The sequence below is a fragment of the Prionailurus bengalensis genome, chromosome B1 (assembly GCF_016509475.1).
Source record: "Prionailurus bengalensis isolate Pbe53 chromosome B1, Fcat_Pben_1.1_paternal_pri, whole genome shotgun sequence".
NCBI lineage: Eukaryota > Metazoa > Chordata > Mammalia > Carnivora > Felidae > Prionailurus > Prionailurus bengalensis.
In genome coordinates this window covers 172,750,548-172,767,849 of record NC_057344.1, presented here as the reverse complement: position 1 = coordinate 172,767,849, position 17,302 = coordinate 172,750,548, and the positions used below count along the sequence as shown (strand labels likewise).

Below are 17,302 nucleotides of genomic sequence, written 5' to 3'. Positions count from 1 at the left end.
ATGAATTAGTTTTATGATGCATAAGGTGGTTGAGTATGTTTTCTCAAAATGTATAATGAGTAATGATTATATTTTCTTTTCTTTTTTCCCTCCTCACAAGGGTCTCTAACAGTTGAGGATTGTGTGGTTCATATAGATCTGAATCTGGCTAAAGTGATTCATGAGAAATGGAAAGAATCTGTAATGGTTGGTAGGCTTCTTTTTATAAAGAGCTCCTTTTGTGTTCACTTTGCTCTTAATAGAATCTATTGTATGAAAGATTTCTATTGAATTTTGACTTTGAGAGAGAATGAATTTTTATCAGTAAATAGGTTACTGATATTTTTCCTCTTTCTAGTATTTTTGATTATTTCCAGTTGGGCCAAATTATATAACTAATGATGGAGCTCAATATGATTGTTGACTTTTTTTAAGAGAAAAAATCATAAATAGTTTTTACTCTAAAGACTTGTAGCACTGATTGATTAAATTTCAAAAACTGCTAAAAAAAACAAAACAAAACCAGTCTAAGCTCTGTAAGTGGCAAAAATATATTAATATAGTCCTACTTCATAATCTTATCTAGTTTTATTGTTTTACTTAGATTTGGCAAGGACAATTGATAGTTTTACAAGGAGAAGTGATTTCTAGAGAAAAATAATATAATCTTATTTTATAATGCACCCTCCTTTGCCAATCCCCTGTCCTGCATTTGTGTTTAGGAGCGACAAAGACAAGAAGAAGTATCCTCTGGCAAGTTTACGCGAGGTAAAGCACATATTTTTACTTCTAATGTTCTTGTCATGATGTTGAAACTTGGTGTATGTGTACGAATTTTAATGCATTATTAAATATACTGCCACAAAATGTGTTACCCAAGAATTTGGATTTGAAATTAAAGTTCTTTCAAAATATTTAACATTTAATATTGAAATAAAATAAAGCTAGAAGAACTAAAAAGCACCCGTAATTAACTTTCTTGAGTGCAGTGGACCACCTGTGGTGTCCTCTAATACGTATAGTCAGGGTATTGCCTGTTTAAGATTTTGTTCTGGTTCGAGAGCACTAACATGTTCATGTGTTTGATTGAGAGCATCATTCAGTTGTTACTTGGTTATTCAAAATTTTTACTGATGTTAATATTATTAGAGCACAAAAGTCAGCCTGCTTTTGTAACATCTGCCAAATTGACAATATTTGATTCCAGACAACTATTTAGGTAGTGTTGTCAGTGATTAGTGCAGGGTGGCGGACCTGTTAATGGGCCTCCTTTTGTGCACGTTTCCTTCAGACGCCTCTTTTATACGCCTCACACTAGGACTCCAGGTTGAAGATTCTTTGGGTGTGCTTTAGTTGTAGCTTCAAGAGCTAAAGCTATTTGAGAGCTAGAGTTACTGGAAGGGTATCAGAGTTTATGTGGATGGCAGTATTTGCTGTTTCTTTATTCTCTGGGAAAGCAAAGGAATGTATAAAATATGCTGCTACCCTTAGAGATGGTGAAATATTATACATTAAATCTTGTTATTGTGAACTTCTTAGAATGTTCAGTTTCTTCCTTGTGTTGAATATATCATTTGTTCAGTATTTATTTGTTGTGTGCCTCTAGTGGGTTGCAGGTTTGCCAGAATATTGGTCCTTTCAGTCCTTGGAGTGGCTGAGCAGAGCTGACCAGAGCTACTCTAGCTGGTCACTACCACCGGGCTACAACTCCCTTTGTTTACCAATGTATGTGTGTGTCATTTTTTCTGTGTTGATGTGATTAAAAAAAAAAAAAAAAAGGAGTTGGGGGGGGCACTTGGGTAGCTCAGTTGGTTTGATCTTGATTTCAGCTCAGATCATGATCTCCCAATTCTTGGGATTGAGCCCTTTGTTGGGCTCCACGCTGACAGCACGGAGCCTGCTTGGGATTCTTTCTCCTCTCTCTCTGCCCCTCTCCTCCAGCCTGCACACACTCGCTCTTGGGTGCGCGTGCTCTCTCTCTCTCTCTCTCTCACTCTCTCTCTCTCAAAATAAATATTAGAAAAAGTAGAAAGTATTGAGTTGATTTACAATGATACCCACATCCTTGCTCATTTGAAACATTTATACATATGTCTCGTTTGCAATTATGTGACTATCTATTTTGAAACCTCAGAGTTATGTTATAGAAGCTAGAAATAAAAAATCATGTTTCTTTGGTCTTTCTGAGGTAGTTGTAACAGAATGAGTAATGCTTAATTTGTATATTTATTGGTGAGGGTCTGACACTATTTATACTGCTTTTGTAGATCCTTCCCTGGTTGGGAGTATTGGTCTTGATAATCCTGAACAAAAGTCATCTCAGAGAACAGGCAAAAAATTACTGAAGACTTTAGCAGCACCTGAAATGCTACCCTTATTGGATCATTGGAACACTCAAACTAAAAAAGTGTCACTCAGAGAAATAATGTCAGAAGAAATTGCCTTACAGGAAAAACATGATTTGGTATGAGTTAGTATTAAGCCTTAACCATTAAGCCTTTGTCTCTGACTCTAGGTTGATTGTATGTTTACTTTGTGATTTTCATTTAATTCTGAATTTTCTAGTCTGGAATCTGTATTTAACCTGATTGAAGTTAATGTTAAAATTGAAAATTGTTTTGAAGTTTGAAGCTGGAGGTTTTTGCCTCTGGGAGATTAGTTGATATTCTATAAAAAAATAAAAGAGCCTGTCTGTACGAAACTGTTATTTTAGATTTAATTTTGCAGGTGATTAAGCTGCATTTTTTTGGCTTTTAGTATTTACTTCTATAATTCTTTAATTTTAGAAAAACATGAAAGAAATCTTTCATTTAAAGATAATTTTATTCATAAATCAGTAAAAAGAATGTTTGTCTTGCTATTAAAGAACTATCCCAACTTCAAAACAAAATTTTTTAGAGAATTATTTTAGAAACTTATGAATTTGAATTAAGAAATTGAATACTCTTCTTTTTGTAACTTTCAGTCAAACAAGTTCAAACAGAAACTTTATTTTGAGTTTTATTTTTGTTCCTTATTCAGCATATCAGATTTTATGAGGCCGTAAGTGAATTTGGTTTCTTTTGCATTTCTTCTCAGCCTTTTTTGGAATTCTGAAAATTAGTATTAGAAAATTTCAAAATCAAAAAGGAGAAGAACTTAGAGGTTATTTAGTCCAGTTCTCAAAGAAAAGAAATAATTCTTAGATGTATCTAAAACATTTTACTTACTTTCTTACTCATTTGACTCTTCAAAAGGAGCACCTTTATATTTGGCTGAAATACATAGAATTGGGGCATAGGAAGAATGATGGGATTCTTCTACCTTCGTATTTATTTTTCCCAGTTATTTTGTGAATTAAATTGGGAATATGTTACCATTGTTGCATGTTTACATAGTCCAAGGAGCAGTCTCTTTGGTAACGTCTTATAATGTAGTGTTCTTTCAAATATCCTCTTCATTTATATATGTAATAAATTGGAGAAATGTATTTTCTTAAAAATAAGGAAATCTCATAACTTATGCCCAAATGGTGTGGCACCTTTACCTGAAACTCCATTTTTAATGCTGAAACTATGGTTCTAATCTGTCTTTTAATTAATTTCTCAGTGTAATAGTGAGCAAATGAGTACCTTCACTTCCCAACTTAATGCATTTTTCTTTTTTCTATCAGTGAATTTTGCTTATCTTTCTATGGGTTGGGTAAATAGAAGCTGAACTTACTTGGTCCCAAGGATACTTCTCCTTAGGTAGAGCCTCAGTAAGAGAATTTCTTACTTAATGCTTTCTTTTCACTCTTCATCTCCAAAGCAGAAATACACTTTGTATTTTTTTAAGCAAAGAATATAAAATAAACATTAGGCATAATATATGAGTAGAATAAGGTCATGAGTTTTCAGTTCATTGATGAGACCTTAGAATTTGTAGTTTAGAAACTCTGTGACCTGGTAGGGTGCTAGTAAATCTGATCACTGAATTTTTTAGTAAATTCAGATTATAATGTGTATCTTAAATAAAACATGAAATATTTTTAATTCATTCTTGAGGTGGCTTGTTTCCGTTACTCTTGTGATGTGTGATGTGTTCAGCTTTACCAGTCCCTTTTACTGGTCAGATTGTCACCTGTTGTGAATCCTCTTTTGTTGTTTGGTGTTATAAATGACCTAAATATGTTAAGGTTGTCCTAGATGATTGCAATTTTTATATTTTCAGAGTCACCTTTGAAATTTTATAGGAAGTTATTTTTCAGATATTAGCATCTTGCTAGCAAACAAAAATATTCTGTACCTACATCACAACGTCAACAAATTGTCTCAGAGTTAGAAATCACTTTAAGAATGTTTACCACATTCCTAGGTTAGAATTTAAAAAGCACATTTTTAAGAAAGTTCTTTAGTTTGGCAATTTAAATGGATCCAATTGTAACTTGTGAGAAAACAAGAATTAGTGACAGGTCTCATACAGTTATTTTGGAGTAAATATGTTTGTGAAAATTTTTAAAATTGTGAATTTTAAGATTTTCTGTCAACCTGAATTTGCAACTTATTTGTACATTGTAGTTTCTGCCCATTGAGGAGAATATGTTTTTGAGGACGTTGTTCACAGCATCACACAGTGTCCCTTTTATGAGGACCCATGGGAGAAATTTCTCTCAGGTCTCAGTACCAGAAAAAGCTGTACTTCTCCTGAGCAACTGGTTTGTTTTTATTTTATGGACACTGAGAATCTTTGTTTCCCCCTTTGCTTTGGCCACTAAGAAGCTCAGAACTGAATTTGTGGCCCATCTTTAGCAATTGTACAGGATTTTATGGCATGCATTTATATACTAATTTTATTTGCTAGCTTTATCCTATATTCTTACTTTACTCTCTGACTTCTTCATTTATTTATATCCTGTTTACATATGTGTACATATATCTTCATCTGTTTTATATAATATGTCTGAATATGCTGGGTATGTATATGTGAGAGTATGTGTATATTTATATACACTTGCACACATATATGTACTTGTGTGATTGTGTGTGTATATCAAAGAACAGCTTCAAATATTTTGCAAAAAATGGGATATAAATAAATAGTGCAAGAATACTTATATTACTAATTTCAGTCTTTAATCAGTGAAGAAAGTCTGTGATTGCTTTTAAATGATTAATCTTTTTGCAACAAAATAACCATGCTTTTGGATCAGCATGATTAGTGTTATAAATTCCATCTGAAGGATGATTTTTGTCTTTTTTGTTTGTTTTAGAAAAGGGAGGCACTTATGTTTGAAAAAGATTGTGCCACTAAACTAAAGGAGAAGCAGCTTTTTAAGATATTTCCAGCTATTAACCAAAATTTTCTGGTGGACATTTTCAAGGACCACAAGTGAGTGATAGGATTATCTATAATTTCTATTGTGATGTCATTGAAAGTGTATTATTTTAATTTTTCTGATAACAAGTAATCAGTATATTATAAACAATTAAATGCAATGTACATAAAGCAGAAAGTGAGCAGGTTTTGGAAACTGGTTTATAGGCCTCAGTTTTTTTCTCATATATATACTAATGTGTGTGTGCTTTGTATGTGTAAGCCAATTTTTTTTTTTTTTTTTTTTTTTTGGATAAAGGCTTTCTGTGTTATATGTACTGATAGTGTAATCCACCCTGGATGTTAATAATCTCTAAAAGTTTTGGGATCGTGATGGGTAAAATATTTCATTGTTGTTTAAATTTTAATTTTGTGGATTACTAGGAAGGTTGAACCTTTTCAATTAATTTATTTTTCTATTTATTGCTTACCTTTGCCTGTTTTCCATTTGGTTCTTTGTATTTCTTCATTTGTGAGAGCTCATTTTATATGTTATATATAGTTATCTTTGTTTCTATAGATTATAATTATTATTTTACTCTGATACTTAGCTTTTAACCTGGCATATAGTCACTTTGGGCATATACATGTTTTAATTCATATGTTTTATCAGAAAATCATTTTCTTTATTGTTTCCGAGTTTAATGTCATTTTAGGAAGTCTGTCCTTCCCCAATATTATAATAATATTTTCTTCAGTGTTTTTAATAGTTAAAAAGTTTTAAATAATCTAGTATTTCCCATTTATCCAGGAGTTTTTAAGTTTTCAAAATCCTCTAAATTTTGTGTATGGTATGAGGTAGAGATTTAACTTAATTGTTTTTCCAAATAAGCAACTGGATGAATAGATTATCTTCACCCACTGATACAAAATACAACCACTATTATTTGCTAAATTCCAAAATATACATTTTCCTTTAAAGATTTTTCAGTTCTGTTGAGCTCTTCGTTTGGTCCTGGGTTTCCACCATATTGTTTTAATTATCGTAGTGTTACACACAATGTTTGATGTTTGGCATGTTAGGAATACTTCTGGTTTGAATAATATATATTTCAATCTTAATATATTTCTTAAATTTGTATTTTGGCAAGAGATGTTTTGAATAGATGCCTTTTTATAACTGAGAATCTAATATGGATTTTTCTTTAGTTTATTAGTGTATTTCAATCACAATAGATTTCTAGAATAAAACCTATTTTACCTTCAGATTTTTATTTTTGATTTTTTTTCTTTAAATGCAGTTTAAGAATTGATTGCAGGATTTTTGCACCAGCAATTAAATGAGATTGGTCTGTGATTTTCTGTTCTTGTGTTCTCTTTGGCATATTTTTGGTTTCAGAGTTTTATTTAGTATTAGACTTAATAAAGTAACCTGGAAAGACTGCTGTTTTTCTGTATGCTCTAGAAAGTTTAAGTAAATTAGTACTTTGAAGGTTCTGGAGTTGTACCTTTTTAGAGAGAAGGTCTTCAGCATCTTTCACTATCTTAAGGTTATTGCTTTATTCAGATTGCTTTTTTCATGAGTCTGTTCTGGTAGTTTGTTAGAAAATCAGTTTTACCTTCGTTTTCAATCTTACTATTGTTAAGTTATATGTAATATTATTTGATAATTAAAAGCACTTTTGTGTATTTGATTGTATTCCTTTTTCTTTTCCTAATGTTTTTATTTTTCTGTGTTCTGTTTTTGCTCTTTATCAGATTGGCCCTTTTACGAATTTGCATGTTACCCTTGTGCAGGCGACATGCAAATCTTCTCTGTATCTTTCCAATGTTAGTATATGTGCTGCTGGAGCGAGCACCAGATTGATCCTTTTAAAGAACAAGCTCTTCTTTTATTGATCAAAGTCTATTTTATATTTGTAATCATTTATTTTTGTTTTTAATTTTTGGCATTTCCTTTCTATTTTTGATAATTCCTTTCTCTTAAAATTTGTTGATGTATTTTCAACTTTTTGGCTAGTTTGTTTCCTTTCAGTCTTTAATAACAAATACACTTACGGGCATTAATTTTTTCTTTCTATCATGTTTTTATATATATGTAATACTTTGATTTTGATATGTAGTATTTTCATTTTTATTATTTTTAAAATAATCTCTAATTCAGATTGATTTTCTCATTTACCCAAGGCTTTTTAATTTTCTAAATGGTTTAATGGCTTTGGTGGTGAGTGAGGTGAGGGTTATTGCTTATTTTGTTTTGTTTTATTGAGGTACAAGAATGTGGCCTGGAAGAGTTCTTTTTGAAATTTAAGAGTTTCTTTGTGGTTTAATACATGATCAGTTTTTATAACTATTACATGAAAGTGCTTTTGAAAAAGAATATTCTCTGCTGAGTATGTAGAGTTCTAAACATGTCACTTAAATCAAGTTTTTAATGTTATTATTCCAATCCACAATTTCCCTATTTGTTTTTGCTACCTAACTTGCTGTTTTCTTAGAGTTATGTGTTAAAATCTCCCCAGGGGGTGGGGTGGGGGGTGGGCATGGGGATTAGGGGAGTGGCACTGGTATATGGCAACTCTCCTTTATAGGGACCTGGGGCAAGAAGGCCAGTTGTAAAAAACCTAGAGTTGTGGGTCCCCAGACAAGGTAAGGGGGACGGAGTGAGTCCTTCCTGGGGATGCCCAGAGTGATGGGTTAGTCCGGCCCATCAGGGTAGATGGTCAGTTGCCTCCATTTGTTTTCCAGCAGCTGTATAGTTTTTTCAGTTAGTAGTAGCTTCACCATCATCCTGGTAAGAAGGGTAAGTGGGTTCAGTTACTGAGAATATGCCTACAGTACAATGTTCCAGGACCATACTCCTCTAGCATCACTAATGGAAGATACTGCCTTCCAGCCCCCTGAGTAAGCAAGCCCGTAATTTTAAGGGCTATTTAGGATGTGGATAGTTGCTGGTAGCTTCTACCCCTAGGAACCTCTGTTTGTTTTGTTGAGCATATCTGAGGCAGCAAGATCAGGGCTAAAGTGGAATTGGTAGTTCAAAATGGTTCTCCATCAAAGGTTGTCTTCATTAAATTGAAGAAGAACAAAATGTCACACTACTTAGGGGAACTATCATATTTCACAAATATTCCTTTCTTGTCAGCCCTTAATTACCTGGTCATTGGAAGAGATCAGAGGCATATAGCCTGAAATAATGAGCAGTATAAAATCATTTATAATTTGCTTTCAAATGAGTTTCTTTAGATATTGGAACATGAGTGTTTCAAGTCTTTGTCAATTTGTAGAATTTGATACTGCCTGCAATATAGAATCACTGTGAAAATATGCATGAATAATTAGGGGTGAGAGGTCGGATAGTGTTTTACTTTTTCCTTTCTGTGTCCCTGCTTAGAGTTTCTCTGACTAGAACCTTACGGTTTAAGTAAAAAGTAAAATTTGACACAATAAAAATGTCAGTTTAAAGATCTTTTGTCTGATGTTTGAAGGAAACTGAAACCATGTGTGAATCCAGCAAGAGACCTAAGAAGTATAGGTGATAAAATGAAAGTAAGATTTGTTGTGGATAATCAATCTGTAATAAAAGATCAGACAGTGAATTAATTATCAATATGTTACCTTTTGGTATTAATTTAAGAAATTAGTTTTGGGGGGCTTATTGTTTCCTTCTTATCACTCTTGAGTCTTTGAGATACATAAAGTTAGTGTTTAAAACTTAGAAATGAGCCAATTTTTCATATTTTAAAATGTTTGAAGTGTTGCTTATGTTAATGTTTTCATATAACTTTTTTTTTATTGACATCATATTTATAACTCTCTACAGCTATTCATTAGAACACACAGTCCAGTTTCTAAACTGCGTTCTTGAAGGAGACCCTGTGAAAACAGTTGTAGCGCAAGAGTTTGTTCATCAAAATGAGAATATCACTTCTCATGCTACACAGAAGTCTAAGGAGAAAAAGGTAGTTACTTATTTTTTATTATAAAGTAAATAATTTCATATGAAAATGTAATTGGTTTGTTGATGTAATTTAATGATTATTTCTCACATTTTAACTAGATTGGAAATTTAACCACCAGTAGCATATTTCATTTAGGTGGGATATCTGTTCAAAATAATGAATTTGTAGCCGATTATGATTTTTTTATTCAATGTCATTGTGTATGGTAAGCACTTGAATTTCTATAACTTTCTGTATAGACTCTACACAGTAGCATATGGGGCTTAATTGAATAACGATGGGGTGGTGCTATGGTGGGTTTTAGGATGTAAATATGTTAAATATCTAGGCAGAAAATTTTAACTATTTGAGAATCTGCCAAATTTTTATCCAAAGTGGCTCTACCATTTTATGTTCCCGCCAGCAATGTATGAGGGTTACAATTTACCCACATCATCTCTGACACTTGTTAATATCTGTCTTTTTGATTATAGCCATCTTAGTGGCTGTGAAGTTGTCCTAAGGGTACATGGGATTTGTTTTAATCAGATATGGTAAGATACCTAGACATGGAAATGTTATGAAGGAAGAAATTTATTATACTCACAGATCTCTAGAAACAGGAGGCATGGCCTGCCATCCAGGGCCACCTGGAGAAGAACCAGGGTCAGTCAGGAGACAGGGAGCAGAGTGGAAATGTGGGCAAGAGCCTTTTTTGTGGTTTCTGTGGGGAGGAATAGGTGAGGCAGGGTAAACAGGTTTAAGATTGGCTAGTTTGAACAGTTTCAGCGGGCTCTGGGGAGTAGGAACTGTCCCTGGTGTTCTGGTATCTGGCATGGGTGATTAGACAATGTGGATGGTGACCCTGAGGTTGAGAACCCCATAAAGGAAGTAGTTGAGGGTATGAACTCTAGGTTGGTGGGTTTACATATGTAAGGTATGCTAGCAGATGAGTTGTTTGCTATCTCTCAGAATTGGCTAACCCCAGGGTTCGGGGTACTGCCTCTCTAGGGGTTAGCAAGGACCTGGATGTCAAAGCATCAGAAAACAGGAAATAAAAGAAATGGTTAATAAAGAATCTCCTTGTCATTTTGATCTGCACTAGTCTTCAGGGAAGACTAGTGATGTTGAACACTTTTTCATGTGCTTATTGGACATTTGTATATCTTCTTTGAAGAAATGTCTATTTATATTCCTTGCCCATTAAAAAAATTTTTTTTATTTTTGAGTTGTATGAGTTCTTTATATAGTCTAGATACGAGTCCCTTACCAGACATATGATTTGTAAAATTTCTCCCATGTTGAGGGTTGTCTTTTTGCTCTTGATGGTGTCTTTTATTTGAAGCACAAGAGTTTTAATTTTGATGATGTGCAGTTTATCTTTTTTTCTTTTGTTGCTTGTACTTTTGGTGTCATATTTAAGAAACCATTGCCTAATCCAAGGTCGTGAAGTGTTTTTGTTTTTCATGTTATATAGTAATTTTTTTGTTGTTTGTTTTTATATTTTCTTCTAAAATATAGTTTTATAGTTTTAGTGCTTGTCATGTTTAGATCTTTGATCCATTTTGAGTTAATTCTTTAAAAAAATTTCTTTTAATGTTTATTTTTGAGAGGGGAGGGAGGGAGAGAAAGAGAGAGAGACTGAGCGTGAGCGGGGGAGGGGCAGAGAGAGAGAGACACACACACACACACACACACACACACACACACACACACACATTCTGAAGCAGGCTCCAAGCTCTGAGCTGTCAGCACAGAGCCTGATGTGGAGCTTGAACTCACGAACTGTGAGATCATGACCTGAGCCGAAGTCGAATACTTAACCACCCAGGCTCCCCTGAGTTAATTTTGTATATGGTATATGTAGATAGGTATCCAAGTTCATTCTTTTGCATGCAGATATCCAGTTGTCACAGCACCGCTTGTAGCAAAGATTGTTCTTGCCCCATTTAATTTTCTTAGCACCCTAGTTGAAAATGAATTGACTATAAGTTTATTGCTAGACTGTCATTTCTGTTCCATTGATCTGTATGTCTGTCATCATACCAGTTTCACACTGCCTTGATTACTGTAGGTTAGTAGTTAAGATTTAAATAGGGAAATGTGAGTTTCCAACTGTGTTCTTTTCTCAAGATTGTTTTGCCTCTTCTGGTCCCTTTGTAGTTCTCAACTTGCCATTTTCTGCAAAGAGGGTTTTGTTTTCTTTTGTTTTTTGTTTTTGTTTTTTTTTAGTTTATTTATTTATTTATTTTTAGTAATCTCTACACCCAATATGGGGCTTGAATTTATGACCCTGTTATCAAGAGCATGCTCTTCCAACTGAGCCAGCTGGAATTTTTATGTGAAATGTATTGAGTCTGTAGATTAACTTGAGGTGTATTGCCAGCTTAACAATATTGGGTTCAGTCCATGAACATGGAGTATCTTTCAATTTACTTAGGTCTTAATTTCTTCAACGTTGTATTGTAGTTTTGAGTGTAAATTTTGCATGTGTTTTGTTAAATTTATTTCTAAGTTACTTTATTCTTTTTGATGCAGTTATAAATTAAGTTGTTTTCTTAATTTTATTTTTGGATTGAACATTATAAGTGCATAGAAATATAATTGATTTTGTATATAAATTTTGTGTTAGCTTCAGGCTTTTTTTTTTAATCATCTGTTATTCTTATTAATTAAGACCACCAGGGATAACTTGTGTTCAATATATCACCATCACTTTATTGATATATAGGATTCAGTTAATTTTTGTATTCATGTGATCTGTTAGTGCTAAATATGCCTGTGTTCATCATGGGTAGATAGGTATCATATTTCATAAGATGCAGAGAGGATACAAGTTGATGATGAGACTGTCAAGGCCAAGTGGGAATGAAGATTATTTCTTCTTTCTCCTGATAATAGAGCAAGGGACTTTGGGTCATTATGGTGATAGAGGAGGTGATGAGAAGAAGTTGTGCCTGCTCAAAATGGCAGATGTTCAAATAAGAAAAGTAGATTTTGTGAGTTATGTAGACATTGGCCAAAAGGTAGACTTTAAGTTATTCTGAGGATTATTCTTAGCTTTTTTTCACAAAATATAGGCAGATATCATAATGCTGATAAAAATATTTTAACATTTGTGAGCAGAATACTCTGTCTTTGATATCCTAGGACCCGAAGGGACCACAGATACTAAAGGGGAGTATCCTGGTATCAGTAATATTTTGGCTTATCTATTTTCAAGGAACTAACATTTAAAACTGTGTTTTATTAATACTACTATTTTTCCTTTTACCCTTTAATAAAATTTATAAGTTTGTTAACCATGGGAGATGGTTTTGGTATTATAGTGCATAAGTGGCACTAATGAGGTGAATTCTTAGGAAGCATATATTTCACTTGGCCCTTGTTAATGAGGTTATAATAAACCATATCAGTATGAAGTGGATATAAAAAAATCATAGTTTTATTTTGAAAAAGGGTAGCTATTTGAGAAAGTATCTCTCATTATATACTGTTTTTTTTCTTTTTAAAAGAATAAGAAAGGGTCTCTTCCCAGAGAACCAAATGTGATTTGCATTTTTTAGTATGAACACCAACAGAGACTCTAATGCTATGAAACATTTATGTTCATACTGTAAGCACTGTGGCTTTTCAAAAGTCATGGAAAGCATTTTTATTAACCCCTCCTTTAAAATGTTTGATTTTTACCAGAGATTCAAGCCATCTACTCATGGAATATTTAAACATTAATATGAAACAAGCTTGTGATTAAGTACGGGCAAGAGTGACAAAAGGATGTGTGTGGGTCCTATGAATATTCTGATGTGAGAGAGAGCCTTGTGTTCTTTCATAAAATAAGTTGGGTATTTGTTGTAAAAGTAAATCAACTGTGTATTTACAGATTTTTGACTTCGGTAATGAGTTGGAGGATGATGATATCTTTATTCTTTAACTTGTTTTAAACCTCTAGAATTCTAGGGGCTAAATAAGCAAAGTGTAATGAATAAAAAGAATATACAGTCAATTACTATATTTTAGACCAGTCCCCCCCCCCCCCAACCTTTTGTGACTTCTGACTCTACTCACAGGCAGGAAATTTGAAAAAATGGTCAATTGGTAATATGTGTATTATATAATATATACATATAATTTAAATGTAATATTTAATATATATTAAATGCTATTACCTTAAAAAATTAAAGTGGCATTTTCTTAAAGATTGTAGAGTACCTTATAATTATAATCTTTGATAATATTTCTAATTTAATGACAATTTTCAGTTTTTAGAAATTTAACGTATACCATTTAATTTACTTTCAGTTATATCAGAAAAGCATGGTTTGTTTAAGATATTGAAGATTATATTTTTTGGGGGGATTTTGGGATTGAGTTTATATAAAATGTTCATTAAATTACTTCGTATGGCACCTGATACTTGGAATTCTTTTAAGCTTTTAAAAAAAATCCATTTAAACTATAATATTTAATCCCCACTTCTGCCCCCCAGTGACACACTAAGAAACATAGATCCCTGTTTGCGAGCAGTTGTCTGCAAATCGCACTTTAAAGTATGTGATAAATGAAAAACCAAACTGGACATAGAAGTCACTATATTTTGCTGTTTTTTAAACACTGACTTTTGATATTTTAGACACATCTTCAGAAACATGCAATTTTCTATTTGGTGGGGAGTATTTGAGGCATAATTATTTTCAGTACTTTGTGTTTTAGAGTTACTTTTGCTTGTATAATTTAAGGGTGTATTTTGGATGACAATTACTTGATAGATGATTTTTCAAAAGGCTCAGAAGTCAACACTACCATAGTGGCTAGTTGGTAGTGACCTGCCCCATAAACCTACTTATAATTTTTACTGTTAGCTATGGTCACTCTATATGCCCTTCTGTTTTAAAAAGAATACTATTTAGTTATTTTATTGATTGTTTTTTAAAACACATAAATTGAAATATGCCATTACTACCTTCAGTGATTAGACTTTTTGAATGGTTTTACAAACTAGAATTTGGTAAATTTTGCATTTGATAAATGAGTGTTATTCTTTGAATAGTGTTTGTTTTCTCTTTTGGCTTGATTTTGTGACCTAATTATATTTTGATAATTTTAGAGAACTTTTCAACATCTTCTAAGATAAGAGTGGTTAAAGGAGAGGTGCCCTATAGCATGAAAAAATGATAGCCACGAAATGCATGACTTACTAGGTAGACTCTGGGGAGAGTCTGTTTTCTGAGAAGAAACAAAAAATGATAGAGGGGCCCCTGGCTGGCTCAGTTAGTAGAGCATGCAACTCTTGATCTCAGAGTTGTGGGTTAGAGCCCCACTTTGGGTATAGAGATTACTTAAAATTAAAATCTTAAAAAAAAATAGTAGAGCCCAATTTTCACATACATTTTCTGAACGTAAAGCCTGTATTTTTCTACTTTCTTTGTATTTTACTCATTGTGTAACATCTTACAGGCCAAGAAATCAAAAGAGACTGAAGATATACCAAGTGAACCATCTTTCCAGGATTTTGAGTATCCAGAGTATAATGACTACAGGGCAGAGGCTTTCCTTCATCAACAGAAGAGAATGGAATGCTACAGCAAAGCAAAAGAAGCTTACCGGATGGGGAAAAAACACGTTGCCACGTTTTATGCCCAGCAGGTAAAAAGGAAAACTGATTACTGTTTCTTTCTTTGTCCCTTACGATGTCTGAATAATCTTAAAGCAGGTGATACTATCAAGTTATTCTGGGGAATGTAGATTATATAGGTGACATAAGGTATCCTGATATATAAGAAATGTATGGTTCTGAGAATTATGTCTCCTTTGAAATGCTCAATTTCTGTGGTTCCTTTTGCATTTATGACTTACATGAATTACTTTTTATTCTGACAGTCCATATTTTCTTTTAGGTTAAATTCTGTCATTCAGTACTACTTCTAAACAGATACAGGTTTTCTGAAGGAAAGACAGCAGAATGTTAATATTGACCACCTCAGGGTGGAATTACAGAGACCTTGTGCTTTCTATCATGTTTGAATTTTTAGTAATGTTATCACTTAAAAAAAATTTTTTTTAATTTTTATTTATTTTTGAGAGACAGAGAGAGAAAGTGAGCAGGGGAGGGACAGAGAGAGGGAGACACAGAATCTGAAGCAGGCTCCAGGCTCTGACCTGTCAGCACAGAGCCTGATGCGGGGCTTGAACCCGCGGACCATGAGCTCATGACCTGAGCTGAAGTTGGACACTTAACCAACTGAGCCATCCAGGCATCCCAGTAATGTATCACTTTTATGGTCTGAAGAAGAAAGTTACATTAATATCTTTCAGGGAAGTAAAATTTCAACTCAGGCTTATTGGACATGGTATTACAAGAAACCTGTCTGATTTCCTTTTTAGCTTTGTGGTTCCATATGGCTTACTTTTTGTGATTGTGTAAAGAAAGACATCAAACTGGTATAACCTCATGAGTCCCAATAACAAACCTTGAGAGATGGCTTCAGGGGTAACCACAGGGTGTTGAAAGGGATGAGGCCAGGATTATCAAAGGATAAACTAATGGATTCCTTCTTGAGAAGGGTTTAAGTTTTCCTCATCTATGATTTTTGGATCAGGAAATATGTTAGAAATGATGATTTAATATTGTAAGAAATATGTTATTAATTCACTGAAATTCACCTAAACTGTGGTGCATTCTTGCATATTAGCCCATTGCATTATTTAAAATTTTAGATTTGCTGTTCCCTTTCTTGTTCTACATTTTATTTGGGACAATTTTTGTTTCCTCATTGCCTTCTAAGTAGCAAATATCAAAAGTGTTTACTGGTGATCTTTTTATAATTAAAGGGTAGTCTCCATGAGCAGAAGATGAAAGAAGCCAATCACCTTGCTGCCGTGGAGATCTTTGAAAAAGTCAATGCCTCCTTGCTGCCACAGAACGTTTTAGACCTCCACGGGCTGCATGTGGATGAAGCTATAGAACATTTGATGACAGTTTTACAGCAGAAAACTGAAGGTAGGACTGTGGTAGTGACAAATTATCAGTAGAAAATATGTTTTTGCTTATATTGGTAAATTTACCAATTCAGGAGAATCTGAATTTTCAGGCTCAGGATATCTGTGTCACATTTATAGATGTTTGTATTAGGTTCATTCTTCACAGGGACGTTCTTGGAAAAGAATCCTCATTAGCCTGGTCATTAACATTTTGTTTATATTTTCCTATTTTATTTATTTTTTATTTAAAAAAAAATTTTTTTTTAACGTTTATTTATTTTTGAGACAGAGAGAGAAAGAGCATGAACGGGGGAGGGTCAGAGAGAGAGGGAGACACAGAATTTGAAATAGGCTCCAGGCTCTGAGCGGTCAGCACAGAGCCCGACACGGGGCTCGAACTCACAGACCGTGAGATCATGACCTGAGCCAAAGTCAGACGCTTAACCGACTGAGCCACCCAGGTGCCCCTTTATTTTCCTATTTTAGTTATATTGGTATTCTCTTGTTGTATTTATTAAAGAGAGGGCATGGTGTAGAGAACAAACCAAGGGTTGATGGAGGGAAGGTGGGCAGAGGATGGGCTAAATGGGTGATGGGCATTAAGGAGGGTACTTGTGATGAGCACTGGGGGTTATATGTAAGTGATGAATCACTGAATTCTACTCCTGAAACCAATATTACACGATATGTTTACTAACTAGAATTTAAATAAAAATTTGAAAAAAAAATAAAGGGAGAACATGGTATAATCTGGGAATCTTCTGTGACTTATAAATGAGACTTTTCAGGAATATCATACATCTTTATTCAGTAGACATTTATTAAAGCTAATAGATTTATTAAAGCTAATAGATTCAGTAGACATTTATTAAAGCTAATATTAAAGGTATTAAAGCTAATAGATTAGATGTCACTTGTTCAGTAGATATTTAATAAAATGCAGAAATAAATAAGGTCTGAGGATTTTTACAGAATTATCACAAAAGGCAGACTTTCTGAGTGTTTGCATTACGGAAGTGCTCCCTCTCTCTCCCTTTCTGCTTGTATATGTCTTTGCAGGTCATGGAAAGGACACTACCTGCTTCTTCTCTAAATTCTACCTCTTCCCAGGGCTTTGGATAAGGATC

The 17,302-nt window shown here is 33.5% G+C and overlaps 1 protein-coding gene and 1 non-coding gene across 7 annotated transcripts in view; one reads left to right on the top strand and one right to left on the bottom strand.

Moving 5' to 3' along the window:
• N4BP2 (NEDD4 binding protein 2) overlaps nucleotides 1-17,302 on the top strand; it is a 74,458-nt gene that overhangs the window by 42,254 nt on the left and 14,902 nt on the right. For 5 of the 6 annotated variants that reach the window (XM_043604760.1, XM_043604723.1, XM_043604732.1 and 2 more), the window contains 7 exons: nucleotides 101-186; nucleotides 702-747; nucleotides 2,247-2,443; nucleotides 5,210-5,328; nucleotides 9,077-9,215; nucleotides 14,652-14,840; nucleotides 16,026-16,194. In XM_043604760.1, the coding sequence (XP_043460695.1) occupies nucleotides 101-186; nucleotides 702-747; nucleotides 2,247-2,443; nucleotides 5,210-5,328; nucleotides 9,077-9,215; nucleotides 14,652-14,840; nucleotides 16,026-16,194 (945 nt within the window). Of the gene's footprint in view, nucleotides 1-100; nucleotides 187-701; nucleotides 748-2,246; nucleotides 2,444-4,517; nucleotides 4,655-5,209; nucleotides 5,329-9,076; nucleotides 9,216-14,651; nucleotides 14,841-16,025; nucleotides 16,195-17,302 lie in introns of those variants that run through there. The other variant, XM_043553174.1, reaches the window with a different exon arrangement.
• Nucleotides 7,006-7,112, bottom strand: LOC122479230. Its single transcript, XR_006296295.1, has one exon. It is a non-coding gene; the product is annotated as a U6 spliceosomal RNA (small nuclear RNA).